Consider the following 22,759-nt stretch of genomic DNA (forward strand, 5'->3'; position numbering starts at 1 on the left):
TCGCGCCACTGCCCTCCAGCGTGGGTGACAAAGTGAGACTCCGTCTCAAAAAAAAAAAAAAAAAAGTGAATGCACTTTTAGCCTCCTTGAGTCTCGGCTGTCTGGTGTATCAGGTCCAAAACATAGTGATCTAAGCCCATCAATCCGAGGCCTGTGTTCAGGTGTGGGTGTCATACTTTATGAGGAACATACACATATGGAAACAAATTCAGAGAAAGGTGACTGTGGTGGTGGAGAACAGGAAATCATGCCTGGGTTCTTCAGGCAGCTTTCACGTCCAGGTAACAGAAAACTCAACTCAAAGGATGAGTAATGACAAGATGGTTGGTTTTCTTAAAATATTAGGAATTCTCACCAGATATATTCCAACTTCTCTAAGTAATTTATCATGGATTCAACTATCCATCAATTTTTCCAAGTTATTTCTTTTAAAAAATTAATAAGTTTAAAAATATTAAAGGCAGTATTCATGGTATTGAGAAAAAGTCAAACAATGTAGATGGGTATAGGTGAAAAGTAAAAAAATCTCCTTTTTCATCCCCCCTTTTTCCTGGGCCCACCTCTCAGATGTAACCCTCTTTTTTTTTTTGAGACAGAGTCTCGCTCTGTTGCCCAGGCTAGAGTGCAGTGGCACGATCTCGGCTCACTGCCAGCTCCACCTCCCAGGTTCACGCCATTCTCTTGCTTCAGCCTCCCGGGTAGCTGGGACTACAGGCACCTGCCGCCACCACGCCTGGCTAATTTTTTTTTTTTTTTGTATGTTTAGTAGAGACGGGGTTTCACCGAGTTAGCCAGGATGGTCTCGATCTCCTGACCTCGTGATCCACCCGCCTTGGCCTCCCAAAGTGCTGGGATTACAGGCTTGAGCCACCGTGCCGGGCCAGATGTAACCATCTTTAATAGTTTTCTGTATTCATGCCAGCATTGTTTCATGAGTATGTTAGCACATTATGTATGATTTTTTCCTTTTATCAGTTTCAGACCAATGAGTTCTTCTGCTAACATTCTCTAACCACGACAGATGTGGGATTTTTTCATATTATAATGAAGTTATTTTTCTAAACAGATTCTATGTATTTCAGTATATCGCAGTTTTTATTCTTTTTGATGCTTAGACTGAATTTGCTTCTGAGTGCTATTGGTAAAGCTTCAGTAATCTTTTATAGCTTTCTTACTTTCTAGTACAACAAGGTTTTCTAGGCTTTTATGTACATTCTCTGTCCTCTGCCTGAAATCGACTATTTTTTGAAGAGCCCTGTTCCTTTCTTGGGAAATAGAATTTAGAAATTGCTATTAAGGCATTAGAAGTGGTGACTGGTCATTATTTTTTTTAGATTATTTTAATGGAAGGAGCTAAAAAACATATTTTTAAAAAGAAAAGTAAGTACTGTATTTCCAATTGAAATGTAATGTTACAGGGTTTTACCTTTTTGAATATAATATTTTATGATTTCACGTTTGCTAAAAGTCAATGTAGTTAGGTTACGTCCTAACTACATTGACTTATTACGTGATCAATCGGCTGTGTGTGTGTTGTGCATATGTGAATTTTACACACATAATAGTATCACAATTATCTAAAGAATATTATTACTATCGATATGATAGTGGAAAAATTTAAGAATTTCTTTGCAGTTATTTTTTACAATATATCACATTAGGCAGATAGGCTCAAATTATTGCGTTTTTTTTTTTTTTTTTTTTTTTTTTTTAGATGGACTCTCGCTCTGTCGCCCAGGCTGGAGTGCAGCGGCGCAATCTCGGCTCACTGCAAGCTCCACCTCCCGAGTTCACGCCATTCTCCTGCCTCAGACTCCCAAGTAGCTGGGACTACAGGCGCCTGCCACCACGACCGGCTAATTTTGGGGTTTCACCATGTTAGCCAGGATGGTCTCAATCTCCTGACCTCGTGATCCACCTGCCTTGGCCTCCCAAAGTGCTGGGATTACAGGTGTGAGCCACCGTGCCCAGCCAAATTGTTGTGTTTTAAAGTCATTTGAAATAATTATTCTTTGCATGGTACACAGTTTCTTTTGTTTCAGTTTTGCTTTTGATTTTAAGGGGCTTTCATTTCTGTTTAATTTTGTTTTAAACTTATGATAAATAGTTACAGGCTTCAAAGTCACATTTTCAAAACAAAGTATATTCAGTATATTTTGTCCCTGTCTTCTCACCCTGTTCTTTCTCTTGTATAGTCTTATAAACTTTTGGTTTATGTTTCCGTTTAAAATTTATGAGCAGGCGGGTCGCAGTGGCTAATGCCTGTAATCCCAGCACTTTGGGAGGCCAAGGTGGGCTGATCACCTGAGGTGGGGAGTTGGAGACCAGCCTGACCAACATGGAGAAACCCTGTCTCTACAAAATTAGCCAGTTGTGGTGGCGCATGCCTATAATCCCAGCTACTTGGGAGGCTGAGGCAGGAGAATCTCTTGAACCTGGGAGGCAGAGGTTGCGGTGAGCTGAGATCATGCCTTTGCACTCCAGCCTGGGCAACAAGAGCGAAACTCTGTCTCAAAAGTAAATAGATAAATAAATAAGTATAAATGAATAAATAAAATTTATGAGCAAATACGTATATGTTTATATTATTTCCCACCTTCTTAGATTAAAAGGTAGCATGCCCTTCACACTATTCTGCAACTGCCATTTTTCTCTTAACATATCTAGGAGATGGCTACATAGCTGAACATAGAGATTTCTTCATTTCTTATTGCAGTTACAGAGTACTCCATTTGTGGATGTATTTTACGTTATTAAACCAGTCCTTATTAATGACAATTAAGTTGTTTCCAGCCTTTTTGTATTAAAAATAATTGTCTTGCGCAAAAATTATTTAATAATTTTGCCACTGGATATTTGGGATAGATCTTTGGAAATGGAATTGCTGGTTCAAAACATCTATCACTAAGAACATCTTTGTGAAGGGGAAACTGAATTTAATATACATTTAGTGTGAGTTTAGGATGATCTATTTATGTAGTTTGCCATCATTTTGTGCATGAATTACTGCTAGCTGTCTCATAGTTGGAATGCCTTCCAGGAATATTTCTCCTCATTCACTGTGCCAGATGACCTGCATCAGGATGCCGAGTTTTAGGATCCAACATAGAACCCTCACTAGGCCATTGCAACAAGGACATCAACAATAAATTAGTTAATAAGTGCCATAAGTTCAAAGTATGTATGACTAGTCACCGTACAGAAATTACTAATCAGGAGTTGTGAGGTTGAAATAAACTTTTCTAAACTATCCATCATGAAAATATAAATTTTGATCAACCAGGTTAAGGGGAAGAATTATTTTTTTTCTCTTTCGGAAGAACTGTTTCTCTTTTTACAAAATCATTGTCATGTAAAAAAGCATTGTAGCCAAAAATATATAGGAAAAAATATTACAGATGTGTGTCAGTCTAAATACTATGCATTTTTCTGGACTTTGTGATGTTTGATAACTTTGTCAGCTTTTTAAATTTTGTAACTTTTTTACTTTTTTTCATTTTAAATAAGCATTTTCACTTGTAACTTTATAGTCACAATTTTGTGTTCTTTTTTTAAAAATACAGTTACCCAAACTGCATTGGTTTCAGGCCACATATAGCTGTGCTATGCCTTTGCTTGTTGGAGTGATAGATCCTGTGGCTTTCAATAATGGAGCAGGCAATTACAGGCTGAGTTCTAGTGGGAAGTGCACTCTTCTCTTAGGAGGCTCTGCAAGTCATGGCAATGGGTTAGTATATGTAATTCTCTGCAGGAATACCCCTTTCCTGCAGAGGAGTTCACACCAGCACATCTAGTAGTAAATACTTAAGCAAAATAATACAACCTACATAGTTGCTGTCTTGTTTGCTCCTACATAGAAATTCCTTTGCCCTTTCCCAAAGTAGATTTCTCCAAAGTTCCATTCAATCTTGATGTTGGCCCAAAGATTAGTATTTTGTGATCACACTTTATTAGTTCCAGATGTGATTCTTGAGTGGGAAAAGAATGAATAAAAACACTAAACGATAAGCCAACAAAACTACCCAAAACTAGTACCATTGTGTCCAAAATTGGTGGGTTCTTGGTCTCACTGACTTCAAGAATGAAGCTGCGGACCCTCGCGGTGAGTGTTACAGTTCTTAAAGATGGTGTGTCCGGAGTTTGTTCCTTCTGATGTTTGGACGTGTTCAGAGTTTCTTCCTTCTGGTGGGTTCGTGGTCTTGCTGGCTTCAGGAGTGAAGCTGCAGACCTTCGCTGTGAGTGTTACAGCTCTTAAGGCAGCATCTCTGGAGTTGTTCGTTCCTCCCGTCCGGAGTTGTCAATTCCTCCCGCTGGGTTCATGGTCTTGCTGGCCTCAAGAGTGAAGCTGCAGACCTTCGTGGTGAGTGTTACAGCTCATAAAGGCGGTGCAGACCCAAAGAGTAGGCAGCAGCAAGATTTATTGCAAAGACCGAAAGAACAAAGCTTCCACAGTGTGGAAGGGGACCCAAGCTGGTTGTTGCTGCTGGCTGGGGCAGCTTGCTTCTATTCCCTTATCTGACCCCACCTGCATCCTGCTGATTGGCCCATTTTACAGTGAGCTGATTGGTCTGTTTTACAGAGAGCTGATTGGTCCATTTTTACAGGGTGCTGACTGGTGCGTGTTTACAATCCCTGAGCTAGACACAGATTGCTGATTGGTGTATTTACAATCCTCTAGCTAGACCTAAAAGTTCTCCAAGTCCCCACTAGATTAACTAGACACGGAGCCCTGATTGGTGTGTTTACAAACCTTGAGCTGGACACAGGGTGCTGATTGGTGCATTTACAAACCTTGGGCTAGACACAGAGTGCTGATTGGTGTATTTACAATGCTTTAGCTAGACATAAAAGTTCTCCAAGTCCCCACCAGATTAGCTAGATATAGAGTGCTGACTGGTGTATCCATGAACCCTGAGCAAGACACAGAGTGCTGATTGATGCATATACAATCCTCCAGCCAGACATAAAAGTTCTCCAAGTCCCCACCTGACTCAGGAGCCCAGCTGGCTTCGCCTAGTGGATCCCGCACCAGGGCCGCGGGTGGAGCTGCCGCCAGCCCTAAGCCATGTGCCTGCACTCCTCAGCCCTTGGGCAGTTGATGGGACCAGGTGCCACGGAGCAAGGGGCAGCGCCCGTTGGGGAGGCTCAGGCTGCATGGGAGCCCACCATGGTGGGGGGCTTGGGCATGGCGGGCTGCAGGTCCCGAGCCCTGCCCTGTGGGGAGGCGGCTGAGGCCTGGTGAGAATTCGAGTGTGGCGCGGGCGGGCTGGCAGTGCTGGGGGACCTGGTGCCCCCTCTGCAGCTGCTGGCCCGGGTGCTAAGCCCCTCACTGCCCGGGGCCAGCAATGCCAGCCGGCTGCTCAGAGTGCGGGGCCCGCAGAGCCTGCCCCCACTTGGAACTCGTGCTGGCCTGTGAGTGCCGTGCGCAGCCCGGTTTCCCACCTGCGCTTCTCCCTCCACACCTCCCCACAAGCCAAGGGAGCCGGCTCCGGCCTCGACTGGCCCAGAGAGGGGTTCCCACAGTGCAGAGGCAGGCTGAAGGGCTCCTCAAGCGTGGCCAGAGCGGACGCCGAGGCCAAGGAGGCGCTGAGAGCGAGTGAGGGCTGCTAACACGTTGTCACCTCTCACTATCACAAAAATATGATTAAATTTTTTTAATTAAAATAAGTTAATAAAAAAATTTTAATTTTAATTTTTGTAGATTTCACAGGGTATATGTGCAATTTTGTGCTGGGTCTGTCTCGTGGACCCTGGCCGGCTTACAGATGAAAGGAGTACTCAGACACAGGTATGCAGTGTAAGAGCAGCTAGGGGACTGGTGGGCTCTAGTGGCCAAAGTGCAGCAGCCCTGAGAAGCTGGAGCTGCTTGCCTTTATTCAGTGTGGGCACAATGCCAAAAGCCTGGAGCAAACACAATCTGTGGGTAATTAACATTTATTGTTCCTCTTTCAGGGAACCTCATGAACCCTGGATGATAAAACGTTAGCTCCTGGTCAACATAAGTAAACAAACCTGTTTAAGATAAATTCCCCTACACTCCCTTGTATCTACTCCTTGTCCTCTGCCTCAGGGCTAGAGAACAGCTGCCTTCATCTATTCTCTCCCAGAGCTATGCAGAGCCTTCTGACCTTTCGGAAGACCTACTCCTTTTCCTATAGTTTCTCCCACCACTCTGACCAATCTCCTACAGTTTTGTTTGATGATATATCGCATAGTGATGAAGTCTGGGCTTTTAGTGCACCCTTCCTTGAAGAGTGAACATTTTATGCAGTAAGTAATTTTTCAACTGTCATTCCCTCCCACCCTGCCCTCTTGTGGAGTTCCCAGTGTCTATTAGTCCTCTGTTTATGTCCATGTTTACCCACTGCTTAGCTCCCACTTATAAGTGAAAACATGCAGTATTTGATTTTCTGTTTCTGAGTCATGTCACTTAGGATAATGGCCTCCAGCTCTATCCATGTTGCTACAAAATACATGATTTCATTCTTTTTTTTAGTGGCTGTTATCTGTGATATATGTGCCATTTTTTTTTTTATCCAATCCACTGCTGATAGGCACTTAGGTTGATTCCATGACTTTGCTATTGTGAATAGTGCTGCAATAAACATACAAGGCAGGTGTCTTTTTGCTAGAATAATTTATATTCCTTTGGGTAGATAACCAGTAGTGTGATTGCTGCGTCAAATGGTAGTTCTAGTTTCAGTTCTTTGAGAAACCTCCATACTGCTTTCCCTAGAGGTTGTAAACGTAAATTACATTCCCACCAGCAGTGTGTAAGTGTTCCATTTTCTCTGCATTCTTGCCAACATCTGTTGTTTTCTGACTCAAAAAGATGATTTGCCTGTTTGCCTCCACCTCTCCCCAGCATATTTTGATGGAAGAGTGACAAGGTAACATCAATAAATACTCTCATTTGGAAAGAGAAAAAAATGGATGGCACATAGCAGTCACCAGTTCCTACCAATTTTTAAATATTGCTGAAGAAACATGTTGAGGATGCTTACCATGGGGTAGGAAGCGTTCCTTATGTCTTCTCTCTTTTTCCCTTTGATCAATATTTCCAGACATTTATCAATTTTATTGAATTTTCAAAGCAGCAGCTTTTGAATTTATTATTTTTTTCTACTTTCTGTCCACTTCTATTGCATTGACTTCTATTATCTTTATTATTTCCTTACTTTGCGTACTTTGGATTTAATTTGCTTTTCTAGTTTCCTGTGGTTACCATTTGGATCATGTTTTAGATTATGTATCTTTTCTAATATAAGTATCTCAGACCCTAAGTTTTCCTCTAAGAACTGTTTTAGCTGCATCTTTCAAATTTTGATGTATTTTTATTTTCATTTGGTTCTAAATAGGTAGTGCAATTTCCCTTGTGATTTCTTCTTTCACTCTTGGGTTATTTAGAAGTACATTGCTTAAGTTCCAAATATTTGGAAATTTTCCAGATATCTTGTTATTGAATTTGCTTCCATTCTATTGGAGCCAGAGAACCTTCTCTATATGATTTTAATCTTGTAATTTATTTGAGACCTGTTTTATGGCCCAATTAGAGTCTCTTATGATGACTGTCTCATATGAATTTGAAACAAAAGTCTACATTGCTATTTTGGGGTTGTGTTTCTATAAATGGCAATTAGGTTAAGTTTTTGCATAGTATTCTATATAACCGTGTGTGTGTGTATGTGTTTGTGTGTGTGTGTGTCTGCCTGTGTGTGTGTGCCTATGTATGTGTGTGGTTTTGGTTTTTTTTTTCTTCTTCTTTCATCAATCTCAGAGAGCAGAGCATTGTCCAGTATAATCATTTGTCTCTATCTCTTTTCAATTCTGTAAAGTTTTTTTTCCATATATTTAAAAACTCTGTTATTTGGTGAATATGCATTTAGGATTCTTATGTTTTCTTTCCATTATCATGAAATGCCATTCTTTAAATCTATATATTGTTTGTTCTAGAGTCTGTTTTGTCTGATATTAATATGGCCATACCAGCTTTTATTGAGTACTTGCATGGTATATCTTTTCATATGCTTACCTTTAAACTATCTATATCTGTATATTTAATTTCTTATATATAGTAAAAAATTGGATCTTGATTTTCTTAGACTTTTTATCAATATGGTCTGGCTTAAATCTAATATCTTGCTGTTTGTATTCTATTTGTCCCATTGTTCTCTGTTCCCTTTGACCTCTTTTCTGGTTGTGGGAGCTCAGAAAACAATAGCCCCAAATGAAGCCCAAAGAAGCAGCTTCAGAAGTGAAAGTTTTTCTCTGACCTTCCTTTACTCTTCTATCTCTGGCCTCTCATTTTCCTTAAAGGCTAATGTCATAGAAACTAGAATCCCTGTTCCCCAAGGCATGTCATAGAAACCAAACCCCTTTTTCCAAAGACAGCTGTACAACCTAAAAATATTACCCTATAACTTTCTCCCTGCCTTTCTATGTAAAAACTGGCCATAAAGGAATTATCTGACCTACCTTGTTTGAGTGTAGGTCATAAGAGCCCCCATTCCAGAGAGGGTCCTACCACATGCTGCACAGAGAGGCCAAGAAGAATCTGAACAGACGGGCCTTGCTGGGTTTCCCCACTGTTTGTCAGCATTAAGACATTCCATCATAAGCCGAGCATGGTGGCCCACGCCTGTAATCCCAACACTTTGGGAAGCCGAGGTGGGCGGATCACCTGAGGTTGGGAGTTCGAGACCTGACCAATATGGAGAAACCCTGTCTCTACTAAAAAATACAAAAATTAGCTGGGCGTGGTGGTGCATGCCTGTAATCCCAGCTACTCGGGAGGCTGAGGCAGGAGAATCACTTGAACCCAGGAAGCAGAGGTTGTGGTGAGCCGAGATTGTGCCATTGCACTCCAGCCTGGGCAATAAGAGTGAAACTCCATCTCAAAAAAAAAAAAAAAAGACACCATTTTTGTCCACTCATATTTCTACATGGCTGTCCATACTTTGTTGACCATAAGCATAAAAATGGATATTTATTTCCCCTGTATCTTTCGGTCTTCATTTTGAAAGTTACCATGTCATGTAAAACTATAATAAAAAAATTGTATGCCTTTTCTCCTATTAATCTGCCTTTTGTCAGGAATTTTCAGTGAACCTCTAGAGGATCATAGGAAGTTTCCCCTTACCCCTACAGTGTCTTTGATGGATTAACTGTTTATTTTTTGTGATTCTACTTCATTTCCACTATTGGCTTTTTGGCATACCTTTTTGTTTTAGTTTTTAGTGATTGCCCTAGGCTTTACAATACATGTCTTTGACTTACTACAGTCTGCCCTCAAACAATATTATGCCACTTCATTCTAGTTTTTCCCTTTTGTCCTTTGTGCTATTGTTATTATATATTTTACTTCTACATATATTATAAGCCCCACAATTTACTGTCACTACGTTTGCTTTAAACACCTATCTTTTAAAGAGTTTAAAAATGAAGAGAAAAAAGGCCTTTAAAAATATTATCTGTGGGTTTTTTGTTTGTTTGCCATTCTAGTTACACCATCTATATATTTTTTGATTGTTTTGTTTCTCATGTTTGTTTTGGAAAGACTCAAAAGCATAGGCATGCTGACATCTTGCCGTCTCTCCTTAGGTCATTTTTAATCTTATTTATATGTGCAGGCTATGCAACCTCTTAGAGGTGATGAATTATATGACATATTTATTGTTTAAAGTAATATTTCCTCCCTAATCCTAATATTAAAAATATGTCTGTGTGATCTGAGATAAATGAGTGCTCTAAAGTTAGATACCAATTTTTAAAATGAGAATTTGAAGGACAGCCTTCATTGCCAAAACTATTGCAGAAATACCACAAATATCACTTAATATTCAGGCTTTATGATACAGACACGTTTGGAAGTGTAGACTAACCGCATAGGCTTTTATTTACTATAATATACCAATTCCTCACTTATCCAGAGGTAATTACTCTGACAACCTCATCTGTTTGGAACACTACAGAAAATAATAAAGTAAAACAAATTGCTTCCAAACAGTTGAACTAGATGCATCAAGGTTATTAAAAATAAATTTCATGCGTTTTACTAAAAGGAGAACCTCTGACTCAGAACCCGCTTGCTTCCATTAAAAACATAATTTCAACCAGCTTGGCTAATTGGTTTCTTTGCCTTCAGCAGAAGGAAGAAAGACAGAAGTTTGGGTGGTGGGGGAAGAAATGTAAAAGAAACACACATGTTATGTAGAGTAAGAGATAATAATCAACATTTATATATTCTTTTATGTTGCAGTCTCCTTTAGGGCAGTTAATAGTGTCCTATTTATCTTTGCGTTCTCTGCACAATCCCTGACACACTATATTTGATAAACACTGCCCAAACAAACAAACAAGCAAATGAGAGTAAGAAGCTGGGGAGACACAGAACCACATGTTGAAAGAGGAATTTGAAAAGGATAGCAGCTAGAGGCCGCTCTGTGCAGAGGCAGAGAGTTCTTCATACTACACTCCACTGTGCAGTGAGAACATTTCTATTTAGGGAAAATAGGAGCCAGCGTGGAGCAATAGCCCATGTTGATATCAGTGACATGTCTTTCAGGAAAGGTTACATTTTAAAACCCAAGTGAGTACTTATTGCCTTAAAAAATGATTTCCATTAATACTCCCCCAACCCCCTTTCTATCCCTCTCTCCTAATCTCTATTTCTATCTCTGGCTCTCTATTAAAAGTTTCACCTTTTCACATTCAGAAAATTCATTTATGCAGCAAATAGCTCATTACCTCATGATGTGGCTAAAATGATCTGTTTCTGTACACAAAGTAGATGTTAGAAATTCTTTGTTCAATCAATTTATGGAGGAAAAAGAAGTTTATACATACCCATGCCTCAAGTCTGAAAAATGCTATTCACCTTTAGTAAATGTGTAAACTCTGTATAGGTAGACATATCTGCTCTCATGCTGATAATTTGTTTATTCAATTTGCCCTTGATACGTTATTCCCATCAAGACTTTTAGACTTAGAAGTGCTAATAATGGTAATAATAGCAGCTGGCAGACCCTGAGTGGGGACGTCTGTATTTGCATGTCTGTACACCAGGAGCTCTGCAAGCAGCTGTCACGGTTTAACTTATTATTTAATTTTTACCACACTTTATGTGGTAGGAACTGTTGTCACCCAGTCTTAAACATGGGGAACTCAGGCTTGGAGAGGCGTACTTATCAGCCCAGCAAATGGCAGAGCTGAGATTTGAGTCTCAGTGATCTGACTCCAAAACCTATGCTCTTACCATTTGTGCTATATGCTTCCTCTGTCTACCTGTCATCTCTGGGAACAAAGTGGTCAACAATAGCACACTATCTATTTTTATCACACAATAAAATATTGCTCTACTTTGCTGTCATATGGTCATGATGACAGGGATCAATTAAATAAAGTAACCCTTAGCTGGAGGGGAGAATAGGAAAATATATATATCTCTAGGCATTGTTTATTAATTTGATAATGGCTTTATCACTCTCTTCGCCCCCCTTGAATTTGATTGATATGTGTAGCTAAATCAGGTAAGTCATGAAACATTACTTTCCATCTCATCCCCTCCAGTTTGCTGGCTGTACTGAATTACTTGGATAATTTCATTATTTCCCTACGTTACTCCTCTTTGGAGCTTCTTGGTCGTAGATTTCTTTTTCTTTTCTCGACCTAGTTGAGTTTTGTTTATATCAAAATATGTTTCTATAGATCTAGATCATATTCTGGCAATACAATTTTGAAACTTTTTTTTTTTTTTTTGAGTTGTAGTCTCGCTCTGTCACCCAGGCTGGAGTGCAGTGGCGCGATCTTGGCTCACAGCAACCTCTGCCTTCCAGGTTCAAGCGATTCTCCTGTCTCTGCCTCCTGAGTAGCTGGGACTACAGGCGTGTGCCACCACATCCGGCTAATTTTTGTATTTTTAGTAGAGACGGGGTTTCGCCATATTGGCCAGGCTGGTCTCGAACTCCTGACCTCGTAATCCGCCCGACTCAGCCTCCCAAAGTGCTGGGATTACAGGTGTGAGCCACTGCCCCCGGCCTGAAACTCTTTTAATTCACAGAACCCAAAGAATAAAAACCGGCCACGCTGATTGGAATGGCTTTGTGTAAGTGCCATCAACTGAGAGGAAGATACCCAGTTTAACTATTTTGACGTCCAGATGTGGAAGAAAATACAACACTGATTTCTTTTCCTAAACGAAGCAAACCAATATGTACACTTGCCAGAGGGCGAAGGACCCAGGGATGCTTTGTATATGACTTTAATAAAAAACATGTTTTTCTTTTAAAATCTTCCATGAGTGAGGTGGGAGTCAGGGATTTGAGGAAAAGCAAAAGATGGCTGCACTGGGGAATAATGAAAAAGGAGGGGAGGGAGAGTGAGAGGAGCTGATAAGATGAAATGTGTTTAGGCTGTCTATCAGATGTCAGAAGCCATGCCCTGCTGTTCTGAAATTGCCTTTTCATGTTGCATTTCTTGAAGGTGAGCTCAAAGTGCAACCTTTAGTGTTCTTTTGGGAAAGAGAAAAATAAGAGTAAACACAGTTGTAAGTGCATGCCCATGATTTGTTCACAGTTTATCAAGATTATTGACATGGACTTTTTAGATAAAAATGAGAGCAACTGTTTATTTTTTGATTGTATTGGTTCTCTCTGCTCTGTTGCTTCTATTGCTTCTTGCTAGCCTGGTCCTCTCTACTTGAGGCTACACATTTTGAGTATCATTAAGGATGTTACTATCTGCTCTCCAACTCTTGCCCTGACCTGAATAGTTACATCGGAGACATTATTTTCTTGCCTTCTTTCTTTTGCTGAAGTAATCTCAGTCATTCCTTGAGCTTATTAATTTCCCCCCTCATGTTTGATAAGGATATTTTACAGTGCAATCATGACTCAGAATGAGGGATGGAATTAAAGTTAGAACTCCATTTTTTGAGCACTTAATCAGAGAGTGAGCAATCCAAAGTTGTTCCCTGACTGAAATCTTCACATCTGATTGCTTTTCCTACTCAGCCCCACTGTCTGATGCTTCTGGGTGCCTCAAACTGCTCGGTAATGGTGGCACCTGGGTTGCTGTAATGGTCATGGTCCTGTTTTGATGGTTTGTTTTATGTTTTTTTCTCAGACTTAAATAGCCTGCATACAGGTGCTGTCTGAGGAAGCTAAAGGCTGTCGTATTATGTCTAGAAACATTTGAGATCTAAATACCTGTGAACTGAGCTCTTAACTCTCTCACCTCCTTATGCTTCCCTGTGGTCTTGGCGCTACCAAAAAGGGCCCTTAAAATCTGAGATCTCCTTTGCTTATTGATCTGCAGAGACAGTGACCTTGATAGAAAACTACGGGCCTCTTGCAAGCAGTGTGGGAACTCAGAAGAAATCGCAGGTGCTGCACTCTCATTTTATTCTGCGTTCAGGCTGGCAGACAGATCTATTCATTCCCCTGCCCGTGGCTTGACATCAAATTCTCCACCAGGAGGACCTCAACTCCCAGTGGAAAGCGGGGATAAGTGATGAACGAATCTTTTACTGCCTGTAAGAATGGGCCTGATACAGGATTTTTCCCTTATTTCCTAAAATCCTTCTGCATTTTTCAGTCCACTTCTCTCAGCAAAACCACGCAAACGGAAAGATGATTAAGTCTCAGAAGAGGCATGAAATGGCCTGAAGCTAAAAAGAGGAAAAGTTTAGGGTGGACATTTTGAAATATGAAGAGTAAGAGAGATTAGACAGTGGAATAGAAGTCCCATCACTGCAGAGAGCCAAGGAAAGGTTAGATAAGATATTAACATTAATGAGGTAGAGCAAAGCCCTGGAGAGTAAAGGAGGCTTGACTAAAAGGAGGAGGGCTGGAGAGAGTCATAACAGCCAGCTCACAATAGATTATTTCCTCCCTGTATCCTGTTATGATTTTCACAGGACAATTTTTCAGGGTATCTAGGTTGCAGTCCCAGGCAACTAGGATACTTGTTTGTCTTATAAAGATGATTATTTATTCAACAAATATGTTTTTAGCTCCTACTACATGCCAGGCACTCAGGCTCCAAGAATATAACTATGTAAAAAGACAGAAATGATAGATCCAACAATCAGGGCTGTGACCTGGTGGCCCACTCTGGAGGAGAGATGAGAAAGATTGTCTCATTAATGACTCTGGAAATTCATAGTGCTTGCAAGAGCTTTTTTTCTTCCCAGTGGAAGGCACAGCACACAATCACAACTGTTTGTTGAATTTTGCCCAAGGTTGCCTGGTGTTGGCAGCTGGCACTCTCAGACGACTCTCTGCAGACCTGGTACTCCTCTCAGACTGCCTGGGACCTATGTCCTTTGTTCTCCTCCTGATAAGGTGGTTCTCAGGCTTGCACTATGGGAAGGTAAAATAGCAGAAGGGCAGTGTCCCTTTCCAAATAGACACCTTTTGAGTCCATAAACACCCTCCTCTGCATGCATTCTAATGGATGATGAGATCATAGACTTCTTCTTGATAAGCCTCAGCTTGCAAGTTCCCCCAGCGAAGTCCACCCCTTAACTCTTGCTACATGATTTAGCATTTGCCTTCTCTCTCCTTTGCCAGAGCTCCACAACCACTTAGTCGAATTTGGCCAGCAGATATGTTTATCAATGTGTGGTTAGCTAGTGCATGTTGAGAAGAAAGTGAGTTGAATGCCTTTGTGTCCAGAATTGGTGGGTTCTTGGTCTCACTGACTTCAAGAATGAAGCCACGGACCCTCGTGGTGAGTGTTACAGTTCTTAAAGGCAGTGTGTCTGGAGTTTGTTCTTTTTGATGTTCGGATGTGTTCGGAGTTTCTTCCTTCTGGTGGGTTCGTGATCTTGTTGGCTCAGGAGTGAAGCCGCAGACCTTCGCGGTGAGCGTTACAGCTCTTAAGGCGGCGCATCTGGAGTTGTTTGTTCCTCTCGGTGGTTTCGTGGCCTCACTGGCTTCAGGAGTGAAACTGCAGACCTTTGCGGTGAGTGTTACAGCTCACAAAGGCAGTGTGGACCCAAAGAGTGAGCAGTAGCAAGATATATTGCAAAGAGCTAAAGAATAAAGCTTCCACAGTGTGGAAGGGGACCCGAGCAGGTTGCCACTGCTGGTTTGGGCAGCCTGCTTTTATTCCCTTATCTGGCCCAACCCACATCCTGGTGATTGGCCCATTTTACAGAGAGCTGATTGGTCTGTTTTATAGAGAGCTGATTGGTCCGTTTTGACAGGGTGCTGATTGGTGCATTTACAATCCCTGAGCCAGACACAAAAGTTCTCCAAGTCCCCACTAGATTAGCTAGACACAGAGCACTGATTGGTGCATTTACAAACCTTGAGCTAGACACAAGGTGCTGGTGGGTGCACTTACAAACCTTGAGCTAGATACAGAGTGCTGATTGGCGTACTTACAATCCCTCAGCTAGACATAAAGATTCTCCAAGTCCCCACCAGCTCAGCTAGACACAGAGTGCTGATTGGTGCATTTACAAACCTTGAGCTAGACACAGGGTGCTGATTGGTGCATTTACAAACCCTGATCTAGACTGGGACTGGGCGCTGTGGAGCAGGGGGCGGTGCTCCTCGGGGAGGCTCAGGCTGTGCAGGAGCCCACGGTGGGGGAGTGGGGGAGGCTCAGGCATGGCGGGCTGCAGGTCCCCAGCACTGCCCTGCAGGGAGGCAGCTAAGGCCTGGGGAGAAATCTAGCACAGCACCCATGAGCCAGCACTGCTGGGGGACCCGGCGCACCCTCCACAGCTGCTGGCCCAGGTGCTAAGCCCCCGGCCGCTCAGAGGGTGGGGCCTGCCAAGCCCATGCCCACGCCCACGCAGAACCCTAACTGGCCTCCAAGTGCCCCACGAAGCCCCGGTTCCCGCCCATGCCTCTCCCTCCACACCTCCCTGCAGGCTGAGGGAGCCGGCTCTGGCCTCAGCCATCCCAGGAAGGGGCTTCCACAGTGCAGCGGCGGGCTGAGGGGCTCCTCAAGCGCGGCCAGAGTGGGCGCCAAGGCTGAGGAGGTGCCAAGAGCGAGTGAGGGCTGCAAGGGCTGCCAGCACGTTGTCACCTTTCACCTTTACATGGGGGTAAGTACTGCTGTGGTCTCAGACCCTCACAGGCTCACTTGTTTGTGTTACTGCCTGACCCCTAGTTGCACTTGAATGTGCCTTACCTGTGAATGCAGGTGTGATGTGCTACAGAGGGGCTGCATGAGGAACCATGGAAGCATGTGAGAGGGGCACCTACCTGTGGGACTTCAGAGGAAATGGCTTTGAAACTAAGACATGAAGGACAAGAGGGAGTTAACTAGGGGACGAGTTGGAGATGGGAGTGGAGCTAGTGACAAAAGTGTTTTGTGTAGAAGGGGCCAGGTGGGAAGTCCTAAAAAGAGATGACTTGGTGTCTGCTGGGAGTAGAGAGTCCAGCATGTCTGGAGTGATGAGCCCAAAGGACCTACAACAGTTTGAAGAGTTTTTCTTGGGTTGGTGACAAATTGCTGCGAAGTCTTTTTAAACCCTCTTTCCTGCTTCCCCCTGTGACCAACATTTGGGGCATTTCAGACAGAGTGACAGGAAAGATCTGTGAATAGCCTGGGAATAGGATAAAATTAATGGAGACAAAACCTTTACTTCTTCAATTTTCCTTTTTTAAAATCAAATCTCTTTTCCACAATAGAGATCCATTTAATAACTGCTAAATAACTTGAAACAAATCTGTGAACTGCTGGTATTTCCTTTGTATATTTTTCTCTTTTATCTTACCCCTCCTTGTCTCCTTTCTTTTTTTTTTTTTTCTTAAGAAGAACTTAGATATAACAATTAACTAAATAGTTCATTGCACTTAATTTTACCTTCAGTGATTTGGGAATCTGAGGAAGTGCCTAAGTCCCTAGGGAAGCCCTAACACAGATCATTGGAAAATAAGACCTGTAGTAAAACAAACAAAAAAACAGAATGAAAAACAAAAGGCTTAACTTCTCCTATTGAAAACAAGAGATTTCCCGCCCCTTCCTTTTGTAAGAACATTTACCTTAAAAAACTGGTAAATGTAGGTACTTTCTCTATCTTTTTGAAATACATCTTTTTAGAAAAAGTCTTTTGTCAGCTTTAGGACCTGGGAATGTTTTTCTCAAGGATCTGGGGGCCATCTCTTTGAAATGTAACATCAAGAGAGATAGTGCCCTTATCTCCCTGTTTCTCTGGAGTTATTGGAGCCTAACTTCACGGCTACCTTGCTCCAGATGGTAAAACTACTTCCTGTCATAAAGACCTCCTTATCCCCGACTTTTGGTTGAAATCAATTAGCTAACAGAGTCCAGCACCCCAATTACCAAGAAATTTACCCCAATTACCAAGTATAGTTTGGATGGACTGTATTTGGGATCAGCAGTCGTCTTCCTTGAGGACTAGTTATTGTTCATCTTGAAAACATGTATGTGATGAGTCGCGTTGGATTTCTTTCTGTTTTTGTAATTTCTTCGTGGATTGCCTGTGACACGCATCACATTGTGGTTTAATGCCTATTCCTAATAAAACTGTTTTCTTTCTCTGCTACCTTTGTGGAGATAATTTCTGGGTTGGGACAAGATTTCGTTTATTGCATTTCCCCCAACAGACCTTACAGAGAGTAACATTTTGTTTGTCCTCTCCCAGAGTCTTTTAGGAGAACCCTGTACTATGAAAATGGAAACTGTCACCCTCTGCTTCTCAGTTGCTAAGCCTGGTATGAGTTCTATTTGGCAGATGGAAGGCCAGCCCTTTCAAATTTTCCCAGGTGGACTAAGCACTGTTTGCTTTCAGAAGTTCTCAGCGAGGCTTTCATTTTAAATTCATAAAAGTTATCATCCAACTCCCAACAATTGTTTAATAAAAAGCAATTAGCCAGCCAAAAATATAATGGCTTTTATGTCAAAATATGCTGGAGACAGCTGCTAAGCGGGCCACTGGCAGCCTCTGGGCCATATGGTGTGAGTCCCAGGCATATGTACAGCCAGGCACAACAGCACAGAGCATATTGGGAGTAATAAACCCAGCCCCCCACTCTCTTCCTTCTCCCCCAACTCAAATCTCTCCACTCCAGAGAAACTGACAGCAGGAAATTCTCTGGAGTAAATTGCCTAAGTCAAGATTCATGAAACTCATTTATTAGGCAAGGAGCTAATCTGGCAATAGATGCAGAAAGCCCTAGTTCCCTAGCCTGGTTTGGATAAAATCCATGCAAACCTTATTGCATTGCAGAAAAACGATTAAGAAAAAGCCTCCACAAAACAACGAACTCAACAGCGCTCATCAAGAAAATTGAACTCAGATTATAAACTTAAAAAAATCTGTTTGCTTCTTCTGACTTAATATTTGCATGGAAAACGTTCCTGGAATTTTCTATTTCTTGCAAAGATAGTTTTATTCTCCCCAGCATTCTTGAAAGCAGTCGTTCATTGCCCTGCCTTGCTCCTAAGGAGATACTCCGGTGATTGATATCTTGGTGATGGCCCCATATGTCTTCTGTTGTCCTTAGAAGCACAAATCCAGATACGTGCTTATTTTAATCATAGGAGGTAGAGAAAAAGGAAACTTTCCTGATTTTGTTTTTTGCCAGAAAGGTCTATTTTCATCAAAGGCATGTTTATTTTGAGAACAAAGCACAGGCAAATCACCTTCTGTTTATAGAGAGGTTTTCCATCCCAAAGGATCCTAGGGTTTGTAAACATTCCGAGGCTGTTTTTAGAGCATTCACATTGCCAGTGTCCTTAAGGACAGGTCCTGGAGGCTTCTCTATAATCATGCTTTCTGGCCATTTTGGAGTGCCAGCAAAACTGTATTCTATAGATAAGAAAATATATAATGTTTTTGAGGATAATATATTTTTTCCTCCAAATAACCTTTAAGAGCATAGTGTGGGCAGTAGCGTTCCGGAATAGCCCTTGGAAAGGGGGCAGCTCATACCTAGGAATCCCTGGACTCCAAATTTCAATTTATTCCTCAGTCCTCTCTTTCCCTAAGAAAGTTTTCAGCAAAGTTGCGATGATGGCGTGTGTTGGGGTCCCCTAAGAACACTCCCAGTTTCCATAATTTCCTAGGAGGACTCACAGGACTCAGCATGGGGATCATGTCAGTCATGGAGATCGATTATAGTGAAAACATACAAAGCAGAGTCAGCAAAGAGAAAAGGCACAGGGAATGAAGTCTGAAGGAAAGCAGGTGCAAGCCTCTCCCAGGGGAGTCACACAGCTTGTGCTTAATCCCCCCAGCAGAGAGTTGTGACAACACATGTGAATTAATAGTCTAATGGTGAAGCTTATTAGAAACTCAGTGCTCAAGGTTTTTTATGGAAGGTTGGTCATGTAGGCACCCTCTGCCTAGTGTGAAAGGAAAATATCTTGGGCCCCTTCAAGCTGGGAACTGCTCAGGACAAAATCTGCCTCCTGTTCTATTCAAAGTCATCCCTTTGCTCACAGAGATAGATGCATATGCTGATTGCCTCCTTTGGAAAGACTTACCAGTAACTCAAAATAATGCAACCTTTTTTTTTCTTTCTTTTGAGACCGAGTTTTGCTCTTTTGTCCAGGCTGGAGTGAAGTGGTGCGATCTCAGCTCACTGCAACCTCTGCTTCTCAGGTTCAAGTGATTCTCCTGCCTCAGCCTCCTGAATAGCTGAGATTACAGGCCATGCCCGGCTAATTTTTGTATTTTTAGTAGAGATGGGGTTTCACCACGTTGGCCAGGCTGGTCTCGAACTCCTGACCTCAGGTGATCCACCCGCCTCGGCCTCCCAAAGTGCTGGGATTACAGGCGTGAACCACCGCGCCTGGCCAAGAATGCAACCATTTGTCTCTTGCCTACCTGTGACCTGGAAGCCCCCTGCGGGGTGGGGTGGGTGGGGTGGGGGTAGGGATTGCTTTGAGTTTTCCTTGCCTTTCTGGATGGAACTAATGTACTTCTTACATATATTGATTGATGTCTCATGTCTCCCTAAAATGTATAAAACCAATCTGTGCTCGACCACCTTGGGCACATGTCCTTCCTGAGGCTGTGTCACGGGTGTGTCCTCAACCTTGGTAAAATAAGCTTTCTAAATTAGTTGAGACCTGTCTCAGATTTTCTGGGTTCACGCTAGCATGTACTGGAATGCCAGCCTCCAGAAGAAACACACGTATCCAGTACAAACCATATTGTATGCACGAATAGTTTAGGCACATCGAACCATTCTTACCAATTCTGGGAATAGTGGTAACCCTCCCCAAATGCAAGTTCCCAGTTGCTAGTCAAGAGCCAACCTTGCAAAAAATCTTTTCTCACGATAGCAGTCGCTACACATACAGTTGGCTACGTTAACTCTTCTGCACAAGTAGCATTATAAACTGATCGTTCTAGCTTTTTTACATCCCCTCTTCATCCTCCTGCAGAGAAGTACGAAGTACTTTATTGGTGCTCCTAGGAAGGTGGTAGAAATGGAGTAGACAGGTTGATGAAAAGTAAAAGGCATAGCTTGGGCCTTGATGTAGGTCTAGTATAGTGAGGACTCTAAGAGAGGCAGTATGGCGAAACTTACAAAGCAGTAGTTTTAGAATTAGGCCGACCTGGGTTTAAATTCTGCTCCATATTTCTATACGACTTTAAAAATTTCAAACCTTCCATGTTCATGTACTTGTGGATAATCTACCAAGTGTTTAATGCTCTGGAAAAGCAAGAGTTAGATAAATTTTGTAGGAAGTAAGAGAATCTTCACTTTAGGAGAAATATTATATTGTAGACTTATGGGCATATAAATTAGTAGGTGAGTCAAAAATAAAATGAGCGTTCCTGTATGTGGAATCCGATGGGGTTTGGATTCTCATTCCATCTTTAAATGAATATGTCTACACACTCAGTGTATATATGAAAGAATATGCTAAGAGGACTACAAGATGTCAGCGATGTAGTCTGTGTCCTCAAGATGCGTATAGTCTAGTACAGGATCTGATGGGGTGACGGAGATTCTGAATGAGATAGTGAACGGAGCCATAAAATCCCAGACACTTTTACTCGAGAATCACAAAGGATAGAGCAAAGTGAGCGATAGAAACAATATTTTTCATGCACACTAGTTTCTTGTAACTCACCATTAATGTGTCACTTATGAATTTAACTCTTCTTGTAAGACTTGTTTTCAAAAAAAATTTGGCTGTGTTTTCAGATTATGTCATTCCCTGAGTCAACACACTAAGCAAACTAGTAGTCCTGGGGAAGTAGAATCTTGATTTACTTGTTCTGATGTGTTAACCCAAATAGTATTGAGTTTGATTTTCCTGCCTCCACCTCTCTAGGCTGGGGGAATCTTCCTTGCTTATTATCTTCAGATATGAGATCACTAATTCCCTTAACTTCCTTCTAAGCTTTATTTAAGCTCATAATTTTCATGAAGCATGAAAACCAGAACAGCAAACATGTTCTCAATTTGGGCTCTCTGTGGCTTGACATGATGCTTTGTTAATTTCATGGTGGGAGGGAGGAGTCCTCACTCTGGACCTTTGTTTTCAGAACTGTCAGACTTAATAGCTCAAGCACCTGGCCAGTGGTCCTGGTTTTCAGGTCTCTGCTTCTGTCCATGATCTCATATTCAGTCATACAAACATATACATCTAGAGTCTTATGAACTCAATATATAAAAGGCTTGTGATTGATCTGCTCCATATTTTACAATGATCTCTGGATAGAAGCTGTGAAATAGATTACACAGTGGTTGGTGGTATGAGTTCCTCAGCTTCAGTGTCCAGTTCTAAACCCAGTTCAGATAATTAGCAGCTGTGAGACAGTGGACAATTTACTTGATCTCTTTGTTCTCAGTTTCCTCACTTATTATTTTTTATTTTTATTTTTTGAGACGGAGCCTTGCTCTGTTGCCCAGGCTGGAGAGCAGTGGCGTGATCTTGGCTCACTGCAATCTCCACCTCCTGGGTTTGAGCAATTCTCTGCCTCAGCCTCCTGAGTAGCTGAGATTACAGACGCCCACTACCAAACCTGGCTAATTTTTGTATTTTTAGTAGAGACAGGGCTTCACCATCTTGGCCAGCCTGGTCTTGAACTCCTGACCTCGTGATCCACCTGCCTCAGCCTTCCAAAGTGCTGGGATTACAGGCGTGAGCCACCGCGCCTGGCCAGTTCCCTCACTTATAACATGGGGAATAAAATACTAGTGTCTATCTCAGGAGTAAACACAAATATTTTTGGCAAGCTTAAAGCAATGTCTGACTGTATATTATGCTTTATAAATATAGAAATTAGAAAAAGAATCATGCCTTATTATAATATCTCTTAGATTTTTTTCTTGGATTATAAATAATTGCTTTGTGTTGTGTCTTACAATAATTGCAGGAGATTATAGACACCCGATTCTCTCACCAATTTACCCTTCTTAGTCCACAGTCTAATTTCCCATGGCAGAACTCTGATTTATGCTAAATAGAAAACAGAAATGAGAACTTCTGAAAGAAGATTTCATTATTTTATTATTAACATGAGAAAGAATACTAGAGTACTGTTAGTTCCTTTTTTTTCTGGTTAAAATGTGGTTACAAATCTTTTATTCTGGAAAATTCTACAATGTTTCTTCACCGTTTCTGTCACAATAACATGTTGAACTTATTCTTCCCACCTAATGAGGCAATGAGGTGCAATGGGTGCGTATATCAATGTTGCTCTAAGGAAAAAAATTGCTGGTGTGTGATCCCATGCAGGCCATCACAGACACACACACAAACACACACACACACACACACACACACACACACACACCATGGAGATTTCTTT

General features: G+C 41.8%; 1 protein-coding gene across 3 annotated transcripts in view; it reads left to right on the forward strand.

Moving 5' to 3' along the window:
- LOC129393842 (uncharacterized) overlaps nucleotides 1-22,759 on the forward strand; it is a 1,009,906-nt gene that overhangs the window by 41,188 nt on the left and 945,959 nt on the right. For 2 of the 3 annotated variants that reach the window (XM_055097920.1, XM_055097919.1), the window contains exon 1: nucleotides 15,573-16,060. The exons of the other annotated variant lie outside the window; for it this stretch is intronic. In XM_055097920.1, coding sequence (XP_054953895.1) covers nucleotides 15,791-16,060 — 270 coding nt within the window. In that variant the 5' untranslated portion in view covers nucleotides 15,573-15,790. Of the gene's footprint in view, nucleotides 1-15,572; nucleotides 16,061-22,759 lie in introns of those variants that run through there. 3 annotated transcript variants of the gene reach the window in all.

Source organism: Pan paniscus, chromosome 15 (genome assembly GCF_029289425.2).
Source record: "Pan paniscus chromosome 15, NHGRI_mPanPan1-v2.0_pri, whole genome shotgun sequence".
Taxonomy (NCBI): Eukaryota; Metazoa; Chordata; class Mammalia; order Primates; family Hominidae; genus Pan; species Pan paniscus.